General features: G+C 38.3%; 1 protein-coding gene across 3 annotated transcripts in view; it reads right to left on the bottom strand.

Annotated features, from left to right (window-relative positions):
- Positions 1–5817: 5817 nt before the first annotated feature.
- Positions 5818–26662, bottom strand: part of LOC106872087 (ribonuclease 3) — a 62385-nt gene continuing 41540 nt past the window's right edge. For all 3 annotated transcript variants that reach the window (XM_089349419.1, XM_014918945.3, XM_014918946.3), the window contains exons 22-29: positions 25913–26082; positions 24999–25102; positions 21392–21497; positions 17105–17246; positions 14540–14622; positions 11838–11944; positions 8683–8828; positions 5818–6223 (exon numbers count right to left, since the gene is read on the bottom strand). In XM_089349419.1, coding sequence (XP_089205545.1) covers positions 6126–6223; positions 8683–8828; positions 11838–11944; positions 14540–14622; positions 17105–17246; positions 21392–21497; positions 24999–25102; positions 25913–26082 — 956 coding nt within the window. In that variant the 3' untranslated portion in view covers positions 5818–6125. The remainder of the gene's footprint in view (positions 6224–8682; positions 8829–11837; positions 11945–14539; positions 14623–17104; positions 17247–21391; positions 21498–24998; positions 25103–25912; positions 26083–26662) is intronic.

Below are 26662 nucleotides of genomic sequence, written 5' to 3'. Positions count from 1 at the left end.
ATAGCAGTGTCTTGCTCAGCCCATGAACATTTCAGCCGACCCTCATAATAATAACAATTATTATTATACCTGCACTTATATTAATATTAACATTGAAAAGATTCACATTTTTCGTAAAAAATTTTGGACCTGGATTTGCACCCCCGAAGTAAATTTCGTTCTCGGTCCATTGGTAGTAGTGTTTCCGTAGTAATAACCAAATTTGATGGTGCTTGGTTAAAATTGATATTGGATTATCAATATGGGTGGTGCTGCATGGATTAAATGTTCTGTCTTTGTATTTGGGACAGCTGAGCCGAGGGTGGCATATCTGGATTGTCAGCTGCCAGTAAATTGAAGTTCGTTAACAGGGTGTACCTCTGGTGGAAACAATTTAGATGCTGAATGGAATATTATGAAAAAATGTGTTAGCTTTCACCCCCTAGAAATAGCTGTTGAAAATCTGTGTTCTGTGCATACAAATTTATTCAAGACCGAATCATTTATCTAGTTTTATTGTCAAAACTTTTAGATAAGAAGACTTTTGTTGCTATTCAATTACGTCACTATTTTATGCGACGATTCTGCAACGTTTCTCCATAACTTTGAATTATTGTAAAATAATTATCCTGCAACCTCCAAAGTAAATGTTTAAAAAATGTGAAAAGCAAACGTTTGAACGATTGAATAAAAGAAGCTTAGGGAACCAAAGATGAAGAAATGACGGCTGGTGTGGTGAAGTGGCTCAATGTGATCTAACCTTATTGAGCAAGCCTTATTTTTAAAAGTTATATCAATGTCATGAAATATTTAAAATCCAAACGTAAAGCAAGTGTTAAAAATATCAGTATCAGCAATGAACTAAAATGCATCGAAATTACAGTAATTAGAAGGGGGAAATATTGAAAAACAGTACAAATTTACCAGTAAAAGAGACTGGTGTTGATGCTGAGAGAAATTTCTCGGCCGCTGATTTATTCATAATTTAAGATCTAATGCTTGTTTATTCATAACCCAATTAAGATCAAGTCTGTCTGATAAAACACTAGAGGCATTATGCTTTTTGGAAGATTATTTTTCAAACAGAGATTAAAATTTCTTTATGATTGAGTTAGGAAACAAATCTTAAAACGGTTAACCTCTTTACTATAAGACTTCCATATCAAATGCAAATCAAAACAAACATTTCTTTTATCAGCTTGTTGCTTATTTTTGTAAAAAAAAATTTTTTCTATTTCTTTTTCTTCTTTGAGGAATAATTTTTCATGCGCAATAAATGTTACGATAGAAAATTATTTTTATTTATAATTTCTTTGCCAGAAAATAAATTCTTAACTTTACAACAAACCGATTAATCCTTTAATACCTAGTTGTGAAAATTTCCAACGACTATTCACGGGTTTAGTTGTATCGTTAGAGATCCGGTTGCTGCAGTGTTTGTTCCAGTTGCTTGTATTCTGAGTTCTAATTCTGCCGTGATCGGTTTTGCTTTTCAGCCTTTCGAAGCCGAAAAAAAATGTAATAGCTCAGTGTTTGTTGGCGTTCTCTCTTGCCCTAGCCATCACATCCTGAATGTTATACAGGATCAAGGGTGAGGACAGTAAAACATCAGACAGATAGACGATACAAAAGCCAACAGGAGAAACAACAATTAGAAGGACAGGAAAAAAGACGGTTCATTCGTGGCCTTCTTTCATCAGTCAAGTTTACCAGACGTCCTTACTGTTTCGAGCAGTTACACTTAAGACAGTTCGATCTGGTTGCCCCCAAAAATGTCTAAGCTAAGAGCATTAGATTTTTTTGTCAGAAAGCTAACGATTCACAAAAGACAAAAAACGGAGAACATGGCACCAATTACAAATACAAACAAGAAAATAACAACAGGTGTCTTTTGACCGAGAACGAATCAAATTGGCGTATATGAAGTGAACATAGGAGATGGACATAAGTGTTGGCGGTCGGCAGTCAGGCCAAAGAATGCGATTAGTTTCCCTCTGACTATTCGTTCCATGGCTTTGCTGGTGTGTGAAGTCAGAGAGACAGACCTATATTTTTTGGCATCTGCTCCGCTTCCACCTTTATGGATTGGGCATATCATTCCCTCCTTCAGTTTGCTTGGCAGCCTGCCATTTGCAAGAAAACTCTGGAAGAGAATCTGTAGTGGTTTCGCCAGGGCACACTTACACGATTTGAAGAGGATTGTTGGGAAACCATCAGGGCCAGCAGTTGAGTTTGCGTCCACCTCATCTATGACTAGTATTATATCTTCTTCACCAATGTTGATGTATTCCATCGTAGCTGCCTCGCTGGTTATATGTGAAGCGGCAAAGAAATCCACTGGTTCGTTCATTTGTCGGTATTCCAACGGGGTGGCAAAGACACTTTTGAACTGGTCATTCTTTGGTATAATGAAGAAGGCCTTTGGGTCTGACTTGATGTTTTTTATAACCCAGGCTTCTTTGTTTGCTCCATCCTTCACATAGGTTTGTTGCAGGCTTTTTTCAGTCTCCATCAGTGTTGTTTTTAGGCGGGACCTTTCACTACTTTTGGGATGTTGGTTGAAGCGATATGCAGCCTTCGCTTGTCGTCTCATGAGAATCTTCCTCTCCCTTGGAATCTTGTTCCTTTTTATGTTAACTTTGTGCTCAGGGACATATTTCTGGCATATGGGTTGCATAACAGACATGAAATATTCGAGTTTCACACCAATGTCTAGTGTGAAGAGACATTTCGGCCAGTCCTGTCTGAAGATCTCTTTTTTGGATCGATTTCCAGTCTGCTTTGTGGAAGTTCGGAATGGAGAGATTTTGGGTGCTTCCTTTAGGCTGTATGTCTTTGGCTACTTTTGGTCCATACATAGACAACTCTATTATGTTGTGATCCGAAACTAATGTCGGCGTCACTTTCGCATTATGAATGTCTATATTGTTTGCGAAGCAGAGATCCAATGTTATTCGCCCTGGTTGGTCTGAGCACAACTTGCTCCATGAATAGGGCATTGATGAGGTTGAGCAAGAACTCCACCTGTACTTTTTTGCAATGAGTCATTCCTGAGAGCATGAGGCCTTCGGGCCATTTGAAATTAGGGAAGTTAAAATCACCCATAAGAAACACGCTCACGTGATGTTCCAGTTTCATGAGGATTTCTTTTATTCTTGTGGGGCAATCTTTAAACTTGCCTGTGTGGTATGGTGGGCGATATGTATTGCATAGAACTATATTGTATACAACTACAGTGTCACATACTGAATTTGAGTATGACAGTAGGACCTGGAGTATGAGGTCTTCACAGATGTATACAGCAACTCCAGCATGGTTCCTTTCCCTTCTGTCTGTTCGCAGTATGGTATATTTTGGTAGTTGTACTTCTGCAACCTCTATATCAGGCCTCAGATGAGTTTCCACAAGTGCTATGCTTAGGACTTGATTGTATGCAGCAACGTCTCTCAGAAAAAAGATTTTGTTTTTGTTGTTGTGATGCAACAAGCTTCAAAAGTTTAGTAAAAAAAAATATTGGCATGACGACTGTTTTGGTGTTAGGAGAGGCCATCCCGTGTCTGTTGATTGTGGTGGTCTTGCGCAGTGGTGGGCAAGGATCCGTGTTTGCGCTTGATGTAGCCAGGTCACAATCTGCACAATCTTTTGCGCCATGCACAAAAAGATTCTTGCTCAGCTGCTGCCTTTCGTATAACATCTGAAGAGCGCACTGCATCTGCATACTTTCTTTTTGGAGACGATTGGTATCTTTCCTCTGGGAAGTATTTCTTCTTAAAGCCCCTATAGTTTATACCGTTTTCCCCATGCCAACATTTGCCTTGCAGGTAAAATTTGCACGTCCTCGTCTTTACTCCCAATTTTTTCTCTCTTCTAGAGTTGCGAATTCCATTGGAACCTCCATATTTTGGATTTTTGTTTTCTGTTTGGTGGTTTGGGGTTTCACATTTAGTTTTAGTTGTTTCGTCCTTTCTTTTTCCTTCCTCTCCTTTTTCTTTTTTATGTTTTTGCATGAGGTCTTTCCTTCCTTTACTGGTAGTGGCCTTTGCATTCCTCTGGTTGTCCATTGGGGTGAGGGCTGTATTTATTTAAGCACACACGCTGACATTTGAAGTAAATGCAAATTCACACTAAATACTGATTATTTAATGGAAGAAAATACAATGTTAGAATTGATACTTACATTAAATAGTAGATTACACTATATATAATTAGGTTAAAGAAAGAACAAGTAATATTAGATCTGACATGTTAACTAAATGATGGATTATACCATATACTAAATAAGTTAGTAAATGAATGACAATATTACAATTTACTTGTAAAATAAATGGTGAAAAATAACCCTATACTAATTAGGTTGAAGTAAAACTGTTAATTTTAGAGCTGATATCTATACTACATGGGGGATTGTACCATATACTAATTTAGTTTATGAAAGAACAGGCAATATCAAAGCTATCACATAAACTAAAAGGCAGATTATACCTCTAATTTATTAGGTTAATGAAAGAATGGACAATATTGGAACTGACATATATATTAGATGGTGGATTATACCACAAATTATATTTAGGAAAGACTGGATTAATATTAGAGCTAACATTCAAATTAAATAGCAGATTACACCAAATACATATTAGGTTAATGAAAGAAAAGATATCAGAAGCAACATTTAAACTAAATGATAGATTATATGAACAACTAATACAGTTGAGGATATGACATCAATATTAGAACTAGTATATAAACTAAATGGAGCATTATATCATTTACTAATTAAGAAAGGAAGAGGTAATATTTGACTTTACTAATGGTCTATACAAAATATCACATCAATCATTGCCAGTGGTCCACCCTAACCATGGGACACTTGGCATCTCACCATCAACCATGCTGATCTTCTCCTTCAAAAACACCTGCAGAGCCACTCTCAAGAGCAAAAGGTACAAGAGGAAGAACCACAACACCATATCATTAAATCCTGACCACACCTTCACCTGCTACCACAGTAGCATGCCTGCCTATCCCACATTGGCCTTGTCAGCCACAAGCATGCCTGCGGTCATCATGGACCAGCCCTTTCATAATATTCATTTACAAAACCAACCCAGGAAGATACTAAAGATCAAATAGGTTAATAAAAGTATGAGTAGTATAAGAGTCGACATTTAAATTAATTGGTGAATTATGCCATATGTTATGTGGTATGTGTTCAGGAAGAGAAAAGACTATATTAATGTGGATATATGAACTAAATGATGGATTGTATCACATAATTAGAATAATGAATGGGCAGTAATAGAATTGGCATATACTAACTAGATTAAAGAAAGAATAGTCAATATTAATGCTAACATTTAAATCAAATAGCAATCTATATTATATACAGAAAATATAAAAACTGACATGTAAACTAAATAGATGATACTATAAATTAGCTAAGTGAAGCATAGACAATATTAGGGGAGTATAAAAAATATTAGGGAGCATAGGCAACATAAACAAAAGTGTATACTTTACTATATAATAATTAAGGTAAAAAAAACGTACAGGCAATATTAGAGTTAACATTTTAATCAAATTGTGGTTCATATCAAATACTAATTAAACTAATAAAAGAATGTGCTGTATTAGGGGTGACATGTAAATTAGATTATACCGTTCAGGGAAGACAGAGCAATGTTAGATACGTCATTTAAAGTAAATGGTCAGGAAACAAACTTTTTAACCAGACACCCACACCTGCACCTAACACAGCCAGAGAATGCAAGAAACAAGGTAAGAAGTAGGTAAGAGTTGAGTGCTGAAATATAACTAAGAAAAACAACAAAAGTGAGAGAATAAAAATTCTTTGATGTATTTATTGCTTCACTGATTTGTTCATTTGTTTGAAAGTCTTTTTGTTTCGTTTTTTTTTTAATCAGAAAAAGAATTTTTTTGATAATAAATTATGAGACAAAAAATTTGTCAATATCATGTTGTCTGTGAATTCCTGACAGACAAGAGTTTGTGGAATGGTTCCAAAACGTCCTTGGACGTCATTTTTGGTCAAATGCAGATGGAACAGGCCCCAATGTTATGAGCACTCCATCTACCAACAATTCAGCAGTATTTTTTTTCAACAGTAAAATCTATTATCTATGGCTCTGTCAGTGGTGTTCATCTTGGCGACGAGAACTTCGCCTTTTCTTTTTAGGGTGCCGTCGTTCTAGGAATCTCTTTTGGTGAGCCAAAATTGGGAACAATTCTAGAATGAAAGAAAGAATATAGAAAGAATGGGATAAAAACATATAATACAAATTGTAAGAAATTTTGGGACAATCCCAAAAAAGGTAGAAGTGTTTAGACATTTTTAGCCTGAAATAAATGAACCAGTTTTCATTGTCTACAATATTTCCTTCCAAATTGAGGGACAGGAAAGGGAAAGATCAAATTATCTGATTTGTTGTTGTATGAAAATCTTAATTTTCAGGAGTATAATCCACATAGTAGGTGCTTTTGTTGCTGTTTTGTCCCAAATCACTTACACCTAGATAATCACCCTGTTAATTCCATCGTATGTGTATGTCATATCTTCAATACTCCATACATCCTCTCCAGCACATCTCTGGGCTAAAAGCTAAAGCATATTGGCAAGTGAGTGTCTGCCAGTCAGCAGGGTAGCTTTCTTTTGGCTGTGATTTACAATGTGTACATGTGTATAATAACCCCAGTACTCAGCTGAGGGTCATATCATCAACACCTCATACATCTCACTTCCATATCATAGACACCAATATCTTATGTACTCGATTTCTCTTCACTTTATGAGTTGGTTTATCAAAAAATCTATGAGATTTATGGAGAACCGATTTTAATTCTATACTAACACAGTTACACAAATTGTCACAATATATCCACCGTTTAAAGGTCAAAATTTCTCAAATAATAGATATCAAAATACATATTTTATATTTTTTTATTTGCTTTACAATGAAAATGTTTATTAAAAAAATATCTGACTTCTGAGTTTGACATAAAAAGTTATTCCCCTTTATTACAGTTTATGCAACTTTCTTTGACTAGAAAATTATTTGTCTTAATATTTGGAGCAGAGTGGATTGTTAAGAAATTAAACCATCAAAATTTACAGTATTCAATTACAATGTTTTCTTTTCTGAGTTCAAATTATAAATTCATTCTTCCTAGGCTAATATAATGGGATGAATTCAACTGTCTATATCCCCTAAAAATGTTAGTTCTGCATCAGACTATTGACTAAAGAGGCCTAACCCTAATTTACTCTATTGTTATGTCTGTAAACAAGACATTTCAGTTGTTTGTTCAGTTGTAAATAAATAGCATTGGTTAATACCGTTGTTGTTTTTCTTTAACTTCAAGTCAACTCTGATCAATAAAATTTATTACTTTATTCTTCTATTTGTTTCAGTCATTTGACTGCAGCCATGCTGGAGCACTGCCTTTTAGTTGAATAAATCGACCTCAGGACTTACTCTTTGTAAGCCTAGTACTTATTCTATCGGATTCTTTTGCCGAACCGCTAAGTTACGGTGACATAAACACACCAGCATCGGTTGTCAAGCGATGGTGGAGGGACAAACACCAACACACACACACACACACACACACACACACACACACACACACACACACGCACATATACAACAGGCTTCTTTCAGTTTCCGTCCACCACTCACAAGGCTTTGGTCAGCCCGAGGCTATAGTAGAAGACACTTGCCCAAGGTGCCATGCAATAGGACTGAACCCAGAACTTACCACACAGCCACTCCTGTGCCTATTATATTTTCCATTTGTGTCCATCTCATTTTTATTTTCAGATACTGTATATAAGACTGCATTATACAATATCTTTCTTTTTTTAAACTAAAATAGATGTATACGATTTGACAGAAATTTGACTGCTATTTCTATCAGGCCAAGCTAAAAATAGAAGCTCCTTCAATGGCTTGACTGACAATTGTTTTCTTAGCTCAAAGTATTCATTTCAAATGCTGCTAAGTGTACAACATTAAAGAGAGGTAGATTCTAGCAAGCAGACTAGCCCTAAGTATACCAAATGGAATCGAAATCTTCAAATTCTACTGTAACAACCCAGTAATAGGAACCAATCATTTCATATAAACAACAGCCCACAACGCCAAGACCTTAACCAAATTCTCATGGAAAGAACAACTTAAATGGGATACTTTATGCTGAAAACACCCCACACCACCCTGAGCTCAGCCAAGCTTACTATTCAATATCTCTCATGGCAAAACACATCATCATCATCATCATCGTCATCATTTAACGTCCGCTTTCCATGCTAGCATGGGTTGGACGATTTGACTGGACTGGTGAAACCCGATGGCTACACCAGGCTCCAATCTGATTTGGCAGTTTCTATAGCTGGATGCCCTTCCTAATGCCAACCACTCAGAGAGTGTAGTGGGTGCTTTTATGTGCAACCCGCACAAAGGCCAGTCAGGCGGTACTGGCAATGGCCACGCTCAAAATGGTGTATTTTATGTGCCACCCACACAAGAGCCAGTCCAGGGGCACTGGCAACAATCTCGCTCAAAAGTCGAAAGTCATGGCAAAACACAGCTAATAAAAATCAACCAGCAGTTATGTCATATAGAAGAAAAAAAAAACCCAGTCCACATGGAGGATCTAGCAGTGAACAGACTACTCTTATAGATTTACCTGATCTCTGGTTGAGTGCATTTGTAGCTGCAGCCATTTCAGCTTGTTGGATACTGTGACCAATTCCTGTAGCCAGACGTTCTCCACGGAAATACACAGCTACAGTATATTTTCTTGTGTTTGTTGGACCAGATGACTCTATAACCCTGGAAACATTAATAGAAATATTATATCAAGTGTTGTTATCATCATCATCATCATCATCATCATCATCATCATCATCATCATCATCATCATATTGTCCTTCTTTCATACTGGCATGGGTTGGATGGTTGGACAGGAGATGGCCAGACAGGAGCCTGCACCATGCTTCTGGCATGATTTTTATGGCTGGGTGCCCTTCCTAACACCAACCACTCCGCAGAGTAGGCTGTGAGCTTTTCACAAGGCACTCACACAGGTGAGGCCAGTTTTGGCATGGTTTATACAGCTGGATGCCCTTCCAAATGCCAACCACTTTACAGTGTGGACTGGGTGTTTTTTAAGTGGCACCTGCACTGGTGGCGTCACCAAATGACTTTGCAAGACAAGGAGTTTTTGTGAGGGGAGGAAGCATTGGAGGAGGTGATCATGTGTCAGATGATGAAAGGTTAGAGTGTGACAGAGAGACAGAAACAGATGTCTCACAGTAGAGGAGGTACAAGGTTACCCAGCCAGAGAGGGAGAGACAGAAGTAAAGAGACAGATGAAGAGAGACAGAGGAAGAGAGCAATAGAAAGAGAGCAATAGAAAGAGAGCAATAGTTAACAAGAATGAGGGCAGAAACAGGTGTGCTGCTAAAGAGGAGGAATATAGTTACCTAAAGAGAGAGGGGGGTTAACAAGAAAGAGGTGTGTTGCTGTGAAGGAGATACATGGTTACCTAGCCAGAGGGAAAAGCAAGAAGAAGGCGAGAGAGTGACCAAGAATGAGGGCAGAAACATTATTATTATTATTATTATTATTATTATTATTATTATTAAAATGCATGTGGTATTTTTCCAGATCTTTACATTCTGGTTTCAAACCTGCTATAGGCAACTTTGCTTTTCATCCTTTGAAGATCAATAAAATAAAGCAACAGTGAAGTACTAGAGTCAATGGCATGAACTAATACTAATACCTTTCCCTCAAAATGATTGGCATTGTACCAAAATTTGAAACCATTATTATTATTATTATTATTATTATTATTATTATTGAGTTTAAATCCTTCTGGACTTAACTTTATTCTTCATTCCTCTAATGAGAAAACAATAATAATGTAATGCAATATAGTCAACTTTGTACCCATATTCACTCAATCAGAAGAGTGTAAATCATCTGAATTTTTATCTGCAACAACTACTCCAATACAAATCTGCAGATTGTGGATCACAAAATTCCATCAACTGTACCCATTCACATGCAAATGTAAAGACAGTGGCTCAGCAGTATTTATAAAGTAGTGGACAAAGTGCTTCACCATATTTAGTTATGACCCTTTACATTCTAAGTCCAAATCTTACTGAGGTTATCTTTTATCTTTTATCCTTTTTGAGGGTTGTTAAGTCAAATATTGAGGTCTACTTTATAAACCATAGGGACTCCCACCAAGATGTGTAACCTTATGCTTATGTTAGGAGAAATTATAATTATCAAAACAAAATGTATTGTTATATTTAGTTCTATCCCTTTACATTATAAGTCGTGTGGAACCTGTTAACAGCTAATCTAAGAATATACTCACTGACTGCAATAACAATGTCTGAACTCGTAGCCATGTGGTCAATACTACAACATCCTACATCACAGTTAATGAATCTCTGTCTATTACACTGTGAAAGGCTTGTTTGTGCTTTAGTAATCCTTTCTACTATAGGCACAAGGCCTGAAATTTGGGGGGAAGGGACTAGTCAATTACATCAATCCCAGTGTTTCACTGATACTTAATTCATCGACCCTGAAAGGATGAAAGGCAAAGTCGAACTTGGCGGAATTTGAGCTCAAAACACAAAGGCAGACGAAATGCCACAAAGCATTTTGCCTCGCATGCTAATGATTCTGTCAGCTCATTGCCTTGTTTGTGTTTTAATAATAGTGTGAATGTTTGCATGTATATATATATATATGTGCAGAACAAAATGTTTTTTTTTTTGTGTGTAATATAAAGTAATATAAAAAATGGTGTAAGAACAGGCGTTATGTACTATATTCATATATAGTATTAGGATAAATACTTTATAAGAATTTATCAAGTAGTTAGCATGAAAAAACTTCATAAGGAAAAAACACCATTCATTTTTTTCCAGTCAATCCAAACATGAACAAGCAAGAAAAAAACAAAATACAACAACAACAATGCAAGGACGTGGAATAAGTACAGTGTTATTGGACGCTCAGGAAAGGAAAGAAACGAAACAGGATTTCACATTTCGAGTGAAGCTCTTCATCAGAAATATAGAAAAAGTCCAAAGAAGGGAAGACGGAGAAAGAAAATCGCCAACAATACACACGCGGTCACATATTGGAATCAATATGCAAGCAAATTATTGTGATTACACAACCCTTGTTCTCATGTCATTGTTTTATATATATATGTGTATGTGTATATATATATATATATATATATATATATATATATATATATATATACCATCATCATCATCATCGTCGTCGTTTAACGTCCGCTTTCCATGCTAGCATGGGTTGGACGATTTGACTGAGGACTGGTGGACCAGGAGGCGACACCAGGCTCCACTCTGATTTGGCAGATGCTGGATGTCCTTCCTAATGCCAACCACTCCGAGAGTGTAGTGGGTATTTTACGGTGCCACTAGCACAAGTGACAGGGAGGCGACGTTGGTAATGATCAACAGCCACATGGTAACGATCAACAAGGGTTGTGTAATCACATTCATTTGCTTGCAGCTATTTCAGCTATAAAGAATTAAGCACTCAGAGATGAGTGACAGTGTGACATAGCTTCATCAGAGCCTTGCAAGTTCACAACAGCTTAAAAATACCATGCATTATATGCATGTTGAGTTCTAGCAAATGGCTATTCGTCCTGATATGGTTAAGCACAAGAATATATAAAAAATATACACATAATGTGTGTGTGTGTGTGTGTATGAGAGACAGAGAGAGAGTGGCTGTGCATGCGCGTGTGTGCATAAAGAAGCTAGAGAAACTCACTTGTATATTGGTATATCTGGTTCACCACCATCTAGTTCTCGTAATGTCAAACAACATTGCTGAAGCTGTGATTTTGGATCATTCCAATCCTGATTCAAGATGAAGTCCTGTTGTAAACACCAAACAAACAAAAGATCAGTTAACAAAAGATCAGAGACTTAGAGCCTCGTTAGATTATTATTACATGATCAATCATCATCACTGACATCATTGGTCTTCACATTACTTCCTCTTTTTTTTTTTTTTTTTTCATCATAACTTCCATTATCACCAATTTCATTATTGTCATCATCATCAATATCATCATCATCAGCAGCAGCAGCAGCATCAACTTCATTACCCTTCATTATCACCTTCCTCGCTCCCATTATCATTACTATCATCACCAGCCTCCATCTTACTTCCCCTTCTTTCTCAATATTATCATTTTTGTGATCATCACTATCACTACTAACAATGTTATCACTGGGCTGCACATTTCTTCTTTTAATCATCATCACTGCTGATGATTAAAGCATTGTAATCATCATCATCATCATCATCATCGTTTAACGTCCGCTTTCCATGCTAGCATGGGTTGGACGATTTGACTGAGGACTGGTGAAACCAGATGGCTACACCAGGCTCCAATCTGATTTGGCAGAGTTTCTACAGCTGGATGCCCTTCCTAACGCCAACCACTCAAGGTTGTTAATTCAATGCATTGTATTAACACCATCTCCGCCACTCTTACTTGTATTATCATCACCATCAGCCTTAATGTAATACTAACTCCCAAAAACATTCACATATTAAATAAACAAATATCCAATTTCTACACAATCCCACTCCACACTAACTTGTACAACCTGCCACACAAAGACAATGTCTTCAGTGGTGACTCTTATGATCCAGTAAGTTTTGGGGCTCACCACAATTATTTCTAAGATGTTTCATCTCATTACGTATCCATCATTTTATATCTAAACAACCTCACTAAATTTTGAGCTTCACCAAGATGGTTTGCCTGAATTAGATTTTTAAGACAGTAGCATTATATTTGAGAAAGATTTGGCTCAAATCTTGTAGGTCATGCAATTCTATCAGGCACTCAAAAAGCAACTGCGAAATTATCATCATCATCGTTTAACGTCCGCTTTCCATGCTAGCATAGGTTGGATGATTTGACTGAGGACTGGTGGATCAGGAGGTGACACCAGGCTCCAATCTGATTTGGCAGAGTTTCTACAGCTAGATGCCCTTCCTAACACCAACCACTCCGAGAGTGTAGTGGGTGCTTTTACGTGCCACCGGCACAAGGGCCAGTCAGGTGGTACTGGCGACGGCCATGCTCGAAATGGTGTATAAAAATTTAACATAACCAGACAAAATTCAAAACATACACCTGAAATACTGAGGGAACCACTACATTTACTAATATTGGCTTTAAATTTTGGCACAAGGCCAGCAATTTGGGAGGAGGGGCTAAGTTGATTACATTGACCCTAGTGCTCAACTGGTACTTGTTTAATCAAACCTGAAGGGATGAAAAGTAATTTGAACTCAAAATGTAAAGACAGACAAAATGCTAAGCATTTTACTCAGTGCAGTAATGATGCTGTATTTACTAATATTTATAACTATTTGTACCAACACTGAGAGTGTAAGAATCTAGAATCTGTACAAAATTATATCGATTCTAACAAAAATCCAAGTGAAGTAACACCTTACAGAATCAGCATTCTCATATGTACACCTTTGGAAATTCTAGATAGACTGAATCCTCAACATCATAACCCACACATCCTCCTCTTGAAATTACAACACAGACTCAATCACCAAACCTAACACAGAAATAGCTGATGATTGCAACAATATAAAAAATAATTCCTCACACATACCATTCTAATCATCATCAACAACAAAGCTTTCAATTCTATTCATTTCTATCAACTTACATAAAAAAAATATTCAACAGCACCTTAACCATTTTGATACCATATTTGTACTGAATTGCATTGCCCTTGTTTCAATTAATTTTGAAAATAAAGAAAACTTTAGTAAAATAACTTTGTCATTATTAAGCTACACCTACACAAAAAAATTAAAATATCAAAAATAAAAGTCCACCTTGAGAGGCAATGGGTACAGTTTCTTATAGCAGCTAGCCTCAGCCCTTACACTCTTGGTGACTACTCAAGAAACAAAACAACCAGACACATAAACAAAGCCCTAAAACACTGCAACAGCATCAAAAAAACACTTTCTCTCCCACTCGGCCCAGACAAACATAAAAAAGAAAACTGTTAGAAATAGTTGCAGTATAGGTGCAGGCATGTCTGTGAGGTAAGAAGTTTACTTCCCAACTACATGGTTCCAGATTCAGTACGGGCATACAGAAATAGACAGAAGAATAGAAAGAATGCAATATATCCATACTCTTTCACCACAAGCCATACACTAACTGAGACAAAGTATAACTGGAAAGATGGAACTATAAGAGTAATGCTGTGTTGTTTGGTCAACTATTCACATAACATAGGACTTCTTTACCAGAGCTGACCTGGGCCCTCAAATTAACCTTAGATAAGTTACAGACAAGGCCTTCAGTGGCACCCTTAAAACCCAATGGGTATACCATCAGTTCATCTAACTATGGAAGAAATAGATAACTAAGTAATACATTATATCCAGAAGATTTGGTAATGGAAATTTTCACTTACTCTGAGTCTTGGGAAAAAACAGACATTGCAGAAGACACGGCAATAATCAAGAGCTTTGTCCACATAGAGAGCACCAATGAATGCTGTGAATGAAGGAAAATAGTATCAGAAAGAGTTCTCACATGTATTAGAGGAAGATATCTTTAAACTCACAACAACAGATACATCTGACCACAAACTCACATCTTTCACACAATATGTAATTTATAATGAAATCTCTCACACACACACAGACACTCACATAGAATTAATTAAAATCTCCTCTCATGCTCATACATTTATACTACACATACACACAACACACTTACAGATATGTACATACATACATACATACATACATATATATATATATATATATATATATATATATGTTGTATTTAGGGATGGTCATGTTGCCAATTTAGCCAATTAAAACACATGCACTATATATTTTTGGTGTTCACTTGCTTCAGCTTTATTTCATGTTAATTGTATTTCAGCCAGAGGTCTTTCATCACACTTCTGTAACCTCATCAGTGGTCCTTTGCTTTCTTCTTTCATTTTTTTTTTTTGTGTCTCTCCTTCTATACCAGAATACCAGCATGCCGGACAGGAACACAGAAGTTAAAATCCTGTCCACACATAGAACAGATGCAACACTTAGACAAATTACGGAAGCTGCACACATAATAGAAGATCAACCTAGCCTAAATAGACAACTAGAATGGAACACTAGCACATATTCCCCACATGTCACAACCTAGGACAGAATAAGATCCCCATAAACTAATAATATGAAACTAATACAATAGACAGATAAATAAATGGAATTAAATAATTGAATACATAAACAAACAGGGAATAATGATAATGCAGGTACCATACACATTCCCACACACACACACTTACTAAACATAGACACACACAGGGATATACGCATGTGCAGATAAAGACACATACAACAGGAATACAAAATGGCAGATTGTTAGAAAAGAGAGACATAAAAAAGAAAGAAGAAAGCAAAGGACCACTGATGAGGTCACAGAAGTGTGATGAAAGAACTCTGGCCAAAATACAATTAATATGAAATAAAGCTGAAGCAAGTGAACACTAAAAATATATAGTGCATGTGTTTTAATTGGCTAAATTGGCAACATGACCATCCCCAAATACAACAATATCTGTTTCAACACACAAATTCACATCAAGAATCTTACAAAACGAATACATAAATGTGTGTGTGTGTGTGTGTGTGTGTGTGTGTGTGTGTGTGCGTATATATATATACATATAGATGTGTGTGTGAATACACAAATCCAAATACAAAAACACATAATTACAGCTCATACATATACATGACAACACACATTATATTAAAAATACACACATAGACAAGTTCTGTTTATAAACAGGCAAGACTTAAAAAATAAGACACCATTTTAACCAGTCAATGCAGCATGCTTGCAACTGCAGATGAACTTTCATCTTCACTCTAAAATAGCCACATCATTCTGCATTGGTCAGTCATCAATTTAAATGTGCTAAAGTTAACATGTTTAGTGCACTTGATGATATGCTAGAAGTTGAACAATGAAAGATTTGGAAGAGCAAAGTGTTTGATTGAAATTCTATTTCAAGTAAAAAAAAAACCTTTATGGAAACCTTTCTAATATTGCCACAAATGTATCTGATAACAAAACTGACTGAACCATATGCAATATCACAAATGGTACCGCGTTTCAGATCAGGAAAAAACAGCTACCCAAATCTGGACGGCATTCGTGACAACTGGCTACATTATATTGTGAAATGCTCATTCTGATGCATAAAAAAATCATCACCTGATTATCTGTAAAGTTTCCAGTGAAGTAAATATTTGTAACCTCATGATTTGGAAACAAAAAACTGAAGATATATCATGCTGCCACAAAAATCTGCTGACAGACACAAAAGACGTTATGACCACTCAGAACTTGTTTGACCACTTCAATGCTGAGGAAAACTTTCTTGAAAGTATCATAACAGGTGATGATAGTGTCATAGTAAGTAGGTGTATAGTTATAATGTAGAAACAAAAAAGAAAATCATTGTAATGTGTTGGATTATCCTCCCCCTAACCTAAAAAAAAAGCATACCACAGTCACTCAAATGTGAAGGAAAAGGCCTGAGGTATGGACAAACAGAAACAGGATGCTGCATCATAAGAACACATCAGCTCAAGAACCATTCCATGTCTATAACTTTTGGGCAAAAGCACAAGACATTTCTCATTCCTTAACCACCCTTCAAACTTTTATTTGTTCCCAAAGTTGAAATCCATCCTGAAAGTTCATTGACTTTGAAAACTTGGTACAAGAGCTAGTCATTACACCTGAAAACATTCTAGGATGTATTCCAAAACCAGAAAAAAAAAACAATGTTGGAAACAGTTTTTTATCAGAAAATATTTTCAAGAAGTCAAGTTTGAAGGAACTAAGTAAAGCAATAAATTTGTTTTTCAAAATGTTTGGTTTCTTTTTGGGTAGATCTTACACATATCCACACAATCACTCAAATACATACACACATTTGAACACATTGACTAACCTTCTAGTAAATCAGCTTTCTCCTTTGGTTTCATTTCCAGATGGTCACCTCGGGTGTCAGCATAAATAACGTAGTTAGACATACCCAGGTCATCACACACAATGGCCTGGGTTCTGTTGTTTACCAGAGAACTTCGTAATAACTAAACACACCAAAAGATCACAACAGTTAGATTGGTATATATATACATACAAGGTATAAATGCAGGTTATATAAGGGATAACAACTTGATCAACAGAGTTAGTAAAATATGTAGGGTTAGTGGTGGACTAGATCTAAAAATATTGGTTGCCAGGAGACTAAGGGAGCCCACCCGAAACTACAAGGGGGCTCACCTGCAACAAGAGGACCCACCTGCAACTACAATGCTATCATTTAATTTTTTTTTTTTTTGTTAAAAGTATTCTTTTCAACTGTCTACAAACACAGCAAGGCTGAAATAATTAATGCATTCTTCCAGGAGTGAATAAAAAATTCTCAAACTTGAGGGAATAGGTCCCTTAGATACTAACAGGGTCCCCCATATAGGGATTCTAATGGCGCAGGGGCCCACTTGCCATTGGGCAAGCTGGCAACCTGGCCAGTCTGCCACTGTGTAGGGTATATATATATAGCACAGTTTGGTACAGTTGCTAGTAGAGTACAAATAGCAAGTATGGTATATAGGTTAGTAGTGTGTATATAACAATATGGTGTGTTGACTACAAAGGTGCACATAGAGTATGATTTATTTGTCAGTATGTGTGATGTATTGGTTAGTAAAATGTATGTAGTAGAGTATAGTGTTGTATGAGTGAAGAGGATATATAAAACATTGTACGTAACATGCTGGTCATTGCAATAGGTATATAATAGAAAATCATATGTAATGGTAATAAGTTGCAACAGAATGGCAATAGACCTAAATATAAGCATTTCTAAACTCCACTGCAACCACCACCAAAATTTAAAACAAAGAAAAATAAAATTATCATTTTGACGTTGGTGAAGAAATTTTGTAGCTGGGATTATCACAATAAGTATTAGTATTTAATAGATACTTAATCCTAGAAGGGTGAAAGAGAAAACTGACCTGAAGATTTGAACTCAGAATGTAAAGGGACATAACTAAATATTCCAAGACAATTAAGCGTTTTACCAATTCTGCCACCAACAAACAAAAATTAATATAAATTATCAAAGTAAATATAACTTCCATTTCCATCCACTACCTCTCAACACCACTAAATTTAAGTGACAGAAAAAGGATAGGATACATAATCTTATGGAAGTAGGACAGCTATATGGACAAGGTACTGAAATACCAATTACAAACCTTTACATTAAATCCTGATAGCTATTTCTTCTGTATGTGGGTAGTACACTTAATTCTTCAATACCTTGGTTCTTTTAATTGTTAGAAATACATGCCAGGTCTTCAGGAATATTAGCTACAATTGACTGACATCTTACCCAGATCATCTCTCTCTCTCTCTCTCTCTCTCTCCTTAATGTTAGAGGTATTTACATAACACTGATGATCGAGTAGTCCACCTCCACTTAGCAACAGAATTGATTATCCAGTTAGAAAAGCAATTACTTCAACCAAACCCACCCCATCTAACCTAGACCCACAAAATAAATAAAAGAACAGTAAAATGAAATAAACAATTCATTCTTTACTATGGTGTTAGGAAGGGCATCCAGCTGTAGAAACTCTGCCAAATTTAGATTGGAGCCTGGTGTTGCCATCCGGTTTCACCAGTCCTCAGTCAAGTCGTCCAACCCATGCTAGCATGGAAAGCGGATGTTAAACGATGATGATGATGATGATGATGAATAGGACCAAACAGTAACCTACTTACAAAACCAGTGACATTTTGAACAGTGTAGGAATCACTTATGGAATCAGCATTATACTATACCATTCCTTCTAACATCCAGTTTGGGAACAGATATTAGACTAGCATCATTATAGGATCTGTCATATATCACTACATACTACTAGTGAGTCAATGAAGGAACATCTATGCAGCCACGTAGCCTGCTAGATATAACAGCCAAATCCTTCAAATCACAAACTACTCAAAATTAAAATGCTCGGGAAAATGTAGTCCAAGGTCTATTTCTTAAAAGAGAGAATAACTGGAATAATTGTTCTCTCTTAGCTGCACACATGTGCATACACATGCTTGGCAATCAGCACACAAATGGAAATAATGTAGTCGTCGTCGTCGTCGCCGTTTAACGTCCATTTTCCATGCTAACATGGGTTGGACGATTTGACTGAGGACTGGTGGACCAGGAGGCGACACCAGGCTCCAATCTGATTTGGCAGAGTTTCTACAGCTGGATGCCCTTCCTAACGCCAACCACTCAGAGCGTGTAGTGGGTGCTTTTTACATGTCACCAGCACGAAGGCCAGTCAGGCAGTACTGGCAACAGCCAGGCTCAAAATGGTGTATCTTATGTGCCACCCGCACAAGAGCCAGTCCAGGGGCACTGGCAACGATCTCGCTCGAAAGTCCTTACACATGCCGCGGGCACAAGTGCCAGAAAGGCGACGCTGGGCACAGGTGCCATCACAATTTCGCTTTCGCTTGCCCCAATAAGTCTTCGCAAGCTGAGTTTCGTGTCCAATGAGGGAGACGACGTTGGCATGGATGCCAGATGTCAAATTTAACTCGATTTCGATTTCACTTGCCTCAACAGGTCTTCGCAGGTGGAGTTTAGTGTCCAATTTAACTCGATTTCGATTTCACTTGCCTCAACAGGTCTTCGCAAGTGGAGTTTAGTGTCCAATGAAGGGAGGTACGCATAAGTGGACTGGTTGAGGCCTTAGATTTAGGTCTCACTTGGCTTGCCAGGTCTTCTCACGCACAGCATATTTCCAAAGGTCTCAGTCAGAAGTCATCGCCTCAGTGAGGCCCAATGTTCGAAGGTCATGCCTCACCACCTCATCCCAGGTCTTCCTGGGCCTACCTCTTCCACAGGTTACCTCAACTGCTAGGGTGTGGCACTTTTTCACACAGCTATCCTCATCCATTCTCGCTACATGACCATACCAGCGCAATCGTCTCTCTTGCACACCACAACTGATGCTTCGTAAGTTCAACTTTTCTCTCAAGGTACTGATACTCTGTCTAGTATGCACACTGACATTACACATCCATCGGAGCATACTGGCTTCATTCCTTGCGAGCCTATGCATGTACTCAGCAGTCACAGCCCATGTTTCACTGCCATGAAGCATGGCTGTTCATACACATGCGTCATACAGTCTGCCTTTTACTCTGAGTGAGAGGCCCCTTGTCACCAGCAGAGGTAAGAGTTCTCTGAACTTTGCCCAGGCTATTCTTATTCTAGCAGCTACACTTTCAGCGCACCCTTCCCCACTACTAACTTGGTCACCTAGATAGCTGAAGCTATCAACTACGTCTAGTTTTTCTCCCTGGAATGTGGCAGAAGTTGTTTTCTGCACATTTACAGTGTTTATAGCTCCTGAACATTTGCTACATACAATTATGTGTTTGTCCCCACCAACGTCGCTTGACAACCGATGCTGGTGTATTTACGTCCCCATAACTTAGCGGTTCAGCAAAAAGAGACCGATAGAATAAGTAGTAGGCTTACAAAGAATAAGTCCTGGGGTCGATTTGCTCGACTAAAGGCGGTGCTCCAGCATGACCGCAGTGAAATGACTGAAACAAGTAAAAGAGTAAAAGTATAAAAGTCTACTCAGTCAGGGTTTTACTGAAGCTAAACAACAGCCAAAACATCACTTCAACGATATTCTCTTTAATTATTTGCTGAGGGTGTGCACAGACATTTACTGTGTCCAAATTTTGTCTTTCTTTGTAGAGTATGAACATGTCCATGTTAGTAACCATCATAAATTAAAAAACAAGATCAATTCCTTCTTAAAAGCTACTACTCATGAATGATGGTAATGTATATGATAGACTTAGATGGAGCATTGCAAGCCACTATCTCCTATGTTTATGCTCAACTTAGAGGGATCATCGCACACAACACCACCACATTATAGCACTGCAAGAAACAAGGGACCAACTACCTGAACTATTAATGTGCCTGAAAATCACCCTCAAATCCCTCCCCACCATCTTCAAAAAGAATACATGGGATTATGTTGTCTTAGATTCCCTGCTATATAACAAAAGATTGTATAATCACAGACAGAAATACTTCTGCTCAATCCGAGTTGGTCTTGAGCTAAGCAACAACAACATCAATAGTAATCACTGCAAATTATACCCAACGAAATAAAACTACCAGTCAAATACTCACAGACAAGTGACCTTCATGATGGTCTGGAAAATGACGGAATAGATATTCAGAGGCAACCAGTTGTAGGACAGTGTCACCAAGAAACTCAAGTCGTTGATTGTGACCTCTGGTAAGTGAATAAAAGAGAAAAATGTTAGTTACTTACAAAGAGAAATAAGATGTGATATCTATTTCTCTCTTTGGGAAATTAGCAATGTGACTGACCAAAACATCTGGTTTCAATTATATATACACACACACACACAATCTGGTATTGTACCAACAGTACCTGCTTTTATAGCAAATTGATGCAGGTAGTTTATCCCGTCGCCCCCTAACTTTTAGTTCATGCAAATGAAAAAACTGCATTATTTATGAGATGACTCAAATATATATCATCATCATCATCATCATCTAACGTCCCCTTTCCATGCTGGCATGGGTTGGATGATTTGACTGAGGACTGGCAAGCCAGGAGGCTGCACCAGGCTCCAATCTGATCTGGCAAGGTTTCTACGGCTGGATGCCCTTCCTAACACCAACCACACCAAGAGTGTAATGGGTGCTTCTTACGTGCTATCAGCATAGGGACCAGTCAGGCGGCACTGGCATCGACCACGCTCGAATGGTGCCTTTTACATGCCACCAGCACAGGAGTCAGTCAGGCAGTATTGGCATCGACCACACTCGAATGGTCCTTTTACTTTTTACATGCCCCCGACACAGATGCCAGTCAGGCAGCACTGACATCGGCCACAACTACGATTTCACTTGACTCAACAAGTTTTCTCAAGCACAGCATATTGCCCAATGACTGAAAGGTACTTTTAAATGAGCCAGTTATGCAACACTGGCACTGGCCTCGGCTATGATCTTACTTGGCTTGCAGGGTCTTCTCAAGCACAGCATATCTCCAAAGGTCTCGATTGCTTGTCATTGCCTCTATGAGGCCCAACAATCGAAGGTCGTGCTTCACCACCTCATTCCATGTCTTCCTGGGTCTACCTCTTCCATAGGTTCTCTCCATTGTTAGGGTGTGACACTTTTTCACACAGCTGTCCTCATCCATACGCAACACATGACCATACCAGCGCAGTCATCTCTCTTGCACACCACATCTGATGCTTCTTATGTCTTTTCTTTCAGGGCGCTTACACTCTGTCATGCATGCACACTGACATTACACATCCAACGAAGCATACTAGCTTCATTTCTTCATGTCTTCAGCAGTCACAGCCCATGTTTCATTGCTGTGTAGCATGGCTGTTCGCACACATGCATCATACAGTCTACCTTTTACTTTGTGCAAGAGGCACTTTGCTACCAGTAGAAGCAGGAGCTCTCAGAAATTTGTCCAGGTTATTCTTATTCTAGCAGCTACACTCTCAGAACATCCACCCCAGCAACTGACTTGGTCACTTAGGTAAAGGAAGCTATCAACTACTTATAGTTTTTCCCCCTGGCATGTGATGGTTTCTGTTTCCTGTACATCTTTGATGTTTATTGCCCCTGTGCACCTGCCACACACAAAAACTATCTTCCCAGTTAACCTTCCTTTGATATTGCTGTACCCCTTATGTGTCTATAGCTTACAGCGAGTAAATCTTGTGGAGTTTCTACCTACACCTTTTCTACAGATCAAGCAGTGCCATCCACCTGAAGGGATCTGTGATTTGTCTGCCTTCCTACTTACTAGGATTTTGGTTTTTGCTAGATTGACTCTGAGGCCCTTCGATTCTAGACCTTGCTCCACACCTGAAACTTCTTCTCTAGTTCTGGTAGTGACTCTGCTATTAGAGCAAGGTCATCAGCATAGAGGAGCTCCCAGGGGCAGCCTATCTTGAATTCCTATGTTATTACCTGGAGGACTATGATGAATAAGAGGGGACTGAGGACTGATCCTTGGTGAGCCCCTATTTCTACCCAGAATTCTTCACTGGGTAGTGCCAACCCTTGACTTACTGACAGCATTCCTGTACATAGCTTGTACAGCTCTCACCAACCACTCATCTATCCCTAGTTTCCACATTGACCACCAGAGAAGGGATTGGAGGACCCTGTCAAAGGCTTTCTCCACGTCAATGAAAACCAAATACAGAGGTTTACCTTTGGCTAAGAATTTCTCCTGCAGCTGTCTTACCAGAAATATAGCCTCAGTGGTGCTTCTCCCTGGCACAAACCTAAACTAACTTTCTCCTTAATTAGTTGGGCTATGACCCTCTCCGTGACTTTCATCACCTGATCCAACAATTTGATACCCCTGTAGTTATTTCTATCTAAAGCATCACCTTTACTTTTGTAGCAGTTGATTATGGTGCTGCTATACCAGTCATTGGGTTAGGATTCCTTCATGTATCACCTGGTTGACTATATGGGTGACTAGATTATAGCCTACACTGCCAGATATTTTAAGCATCTCATCAGTGATTCCTGATGGGCCAAGGGCTTTCCCTGTCTTCATACTTTTAATTGCTTTATCTACCAAGGTACTGTCAATTCGAATAGCTGGTCCCTCTGTTGGGTCGACATTCGGCAGACTCTCTTTCTCCCATTCATCCTCTTCATTTAGCAACCTTTCACAGTGACATCTCCAAGTCTCTCTCTTTGCAGCATCATTAAATGCAAGTGAGCCATCATCCATGCACACACATTTCTCTTCTATGACATTGCGACTCTCTCTCTCACACACTGTCTTGCAATACGAAATACTTCAAGTCTTTGGTCCTCATGGTGCAGAATATTGGCAAATATTTTCTTATCTGCTTCCCCTCTGGCTAAGTAAACCTGTCTCCTAGCTTCCCTTCTGGCGATCTGGTACAGTTCCCTGCTACCATCACACTTCCAGTCCTTCAATGCCTGTTTCTTTAATGGCCCTGTCAACTACATTGTTCCATAACCACGTTACCTTAAGTTGAGAGGGAACTTTGCACCAGCCACAGATCTGGTCAGTAGTCCTCAACAGGTTGTCCTGTAAGAACCTCCAGTTGTCCTCCACATTATGTAATGCTATATCCTCCTGTTTTTCATCAAAAGCTTCAAGTAATACATCTCTAAATCTCTGTCTATTCAGAGGATCCTTAAGCTTCCCGGCCCTTTTTTCCATGCTGGTTGTGTTCTGGGCAGCCATTTAGCCCTGGTCCTGAAGTCACTGACTACTAACCTATGTTGTGGGGTGCATTCTTCCCCTGAAGAAGTTTTGGCATTTATAAGTAGCCATCTGTGTGTGTATGTGTGCGTGTATGTGTGTGTGTTCTAAACATTATCATCTTTCATCTGTTTTTCCATGTTGGCATGGGTTAGAATAGTCTCATAGAATTGTCTTGGCATTTCTTTGTTGTTCTTCGCCACCTGGTACACAACACAACAACAAAAAACCCCACCACCACCAACCATTGTTATTGTGTATGCCACAAACCAGGCATGGGCAGCCTTTTTCAAGAAGTGGGTTGCATGAGACATGTTTCATCATCAGGTGGGCCTAAAAAAATTCAAGGTATTTTTTCGTCAGGTGTGCCATTCAGAAATTCCTGCAAGCCACAATTTGCCCATGACTAACATAAATTCATGCATTTAAAAGATGGAAAGTAATGGGAGTAGCGGAGTGCAGAAGTTTTAGGGAAAGACTTACAGAGTCAAGTTGTTGTATCCCACATTGCGGAGAGTGAAAGCTCTAGCCAGGAGTCTGATATGGCAGAAGGTAATGCCTGTGTCATCTTCAAATCTCACCAATTTCTGGAATTACATTTTTATCCATTTTATTTTGTGTTAAAGAAATACACACACACACATATGCACACACACACACACACATATGCACACACACACACACACACACACACACACACACACACACACACACACACACACACACACACACACACACACACACACCGTCTTTCATTTCTCATCACTAGGCTATCTTCTATTCATATCCTTGGTCATCTTGCATTGAACAAACAAAGATAGCAGAGAATAGTGAGGTATCTTTACGCTTGCTGAGGACAAGGCAACCTGTCTAGGGAGGGTGCTACAATAAAATGCACCCAATACATTTTGTGAAGGGATTGAGGTAAGAAAGTGCATCCAGCCATAGAAAATATACCAAAAGTGGAATGTACAGGAGAGTTATAATTTTAATAATATCATCATCATCATCATCATCATCATTGTTTAACGTCCGCTTTCCATGCTAGCATGGGTTGGATGATTTGACTGAGGACTGGCAAACCAGATGGCTGCACCATACTCCAATCTGATCTGGCAGAGTTTCTACAGCTGGATGCCCTTAAAGAAATGTGCCAACCACCGGATGCCGAAACCCGGGATCCAACCAGGGACCTTTAGATCTTCAGTCTAACGCCCTCCCAACTGAGCTATTTCGATACATACATATATATATATATATATATATATATATATACACACACACACTTAACTTGGTGACCTCACTGCTTCTGGTGCATGTCTGTGTATGTTTGTGTTTGCTTGTATGCATATATATGTGTATGTGCATGTATAGTGTATATGTGTGTATATAAGTACCTGAAGTGCTGGTGATGATTCTACCCAGTGACGGTCTCCTTCCGGTTCATCCTCCTGTAAGGGGTGCAGAGGAAGTTGTTTCCAAGTACGTACCAGGTCAGTATCATCAAATAACGTCTTGGCAAAGATCTTGTCCACCAAATCAACACCTCCATCAAGAAACAAAGCACCTGGATAAAATAGCAACATAAACAACAACATGAACAACAACCCAACAAGGACGCCTTTATGTAGTCAGTTACCCTGCTAGAAGTAGCAGTCATTTCCATCAAAGCATAACCTACTGTTTAAAAGAAAAGTGAAACCTATTGGATTAATGTAGACATTGTTACATTATGTCTGAAAAATTATGAGATGGTCATAGTTAGTTGATCCAGATTAACATGGAGCTAATCAACACCAGTATCAGACATTTGAAAGAAAATAAGACATGAATATATCACATAGAGACTACAGTATGTAATAAATGGAAGTGTGTACTACCATGGAGCAACAATCTACCTCTAAAATTTCTTAATTGGATTATATGGATAACAGGTTTATATTCTGACCACCTGCAGCTACTCTTTACTCTTTTACTTGTTTCAGTCATTTGACTGCGGCTATCCTGGGCCACCGCCTTTAGTCGAGCAAATCGACCCCAGGACTTATTCTTTGGAAGCCTAGTAGTTATTCTATCAGTCTCTTTTTGCCAAACCGCTAAGTTATGGGGACGTAAACACACCAGCATCGGTTGTCAAGCGAAGTTGG

This window comes from Octopus bimaculoides, chromosome 3 (assembly GCF_046866305.1).
Source record: "Octopus bimaculoides isolate indiv1 chromosome 3, ASM4686630v1, whole genome shotgun sequence".
Lineage (NCBI taxonomy): Eukaryota > Metazoa > Mollusca > Cephalopoda > Octopoda > Octopodidae > Octopus > Octopus bimaculoides.
This window is presented reverse-complemented; position numbering and strand designations above follow the sequence as displayed.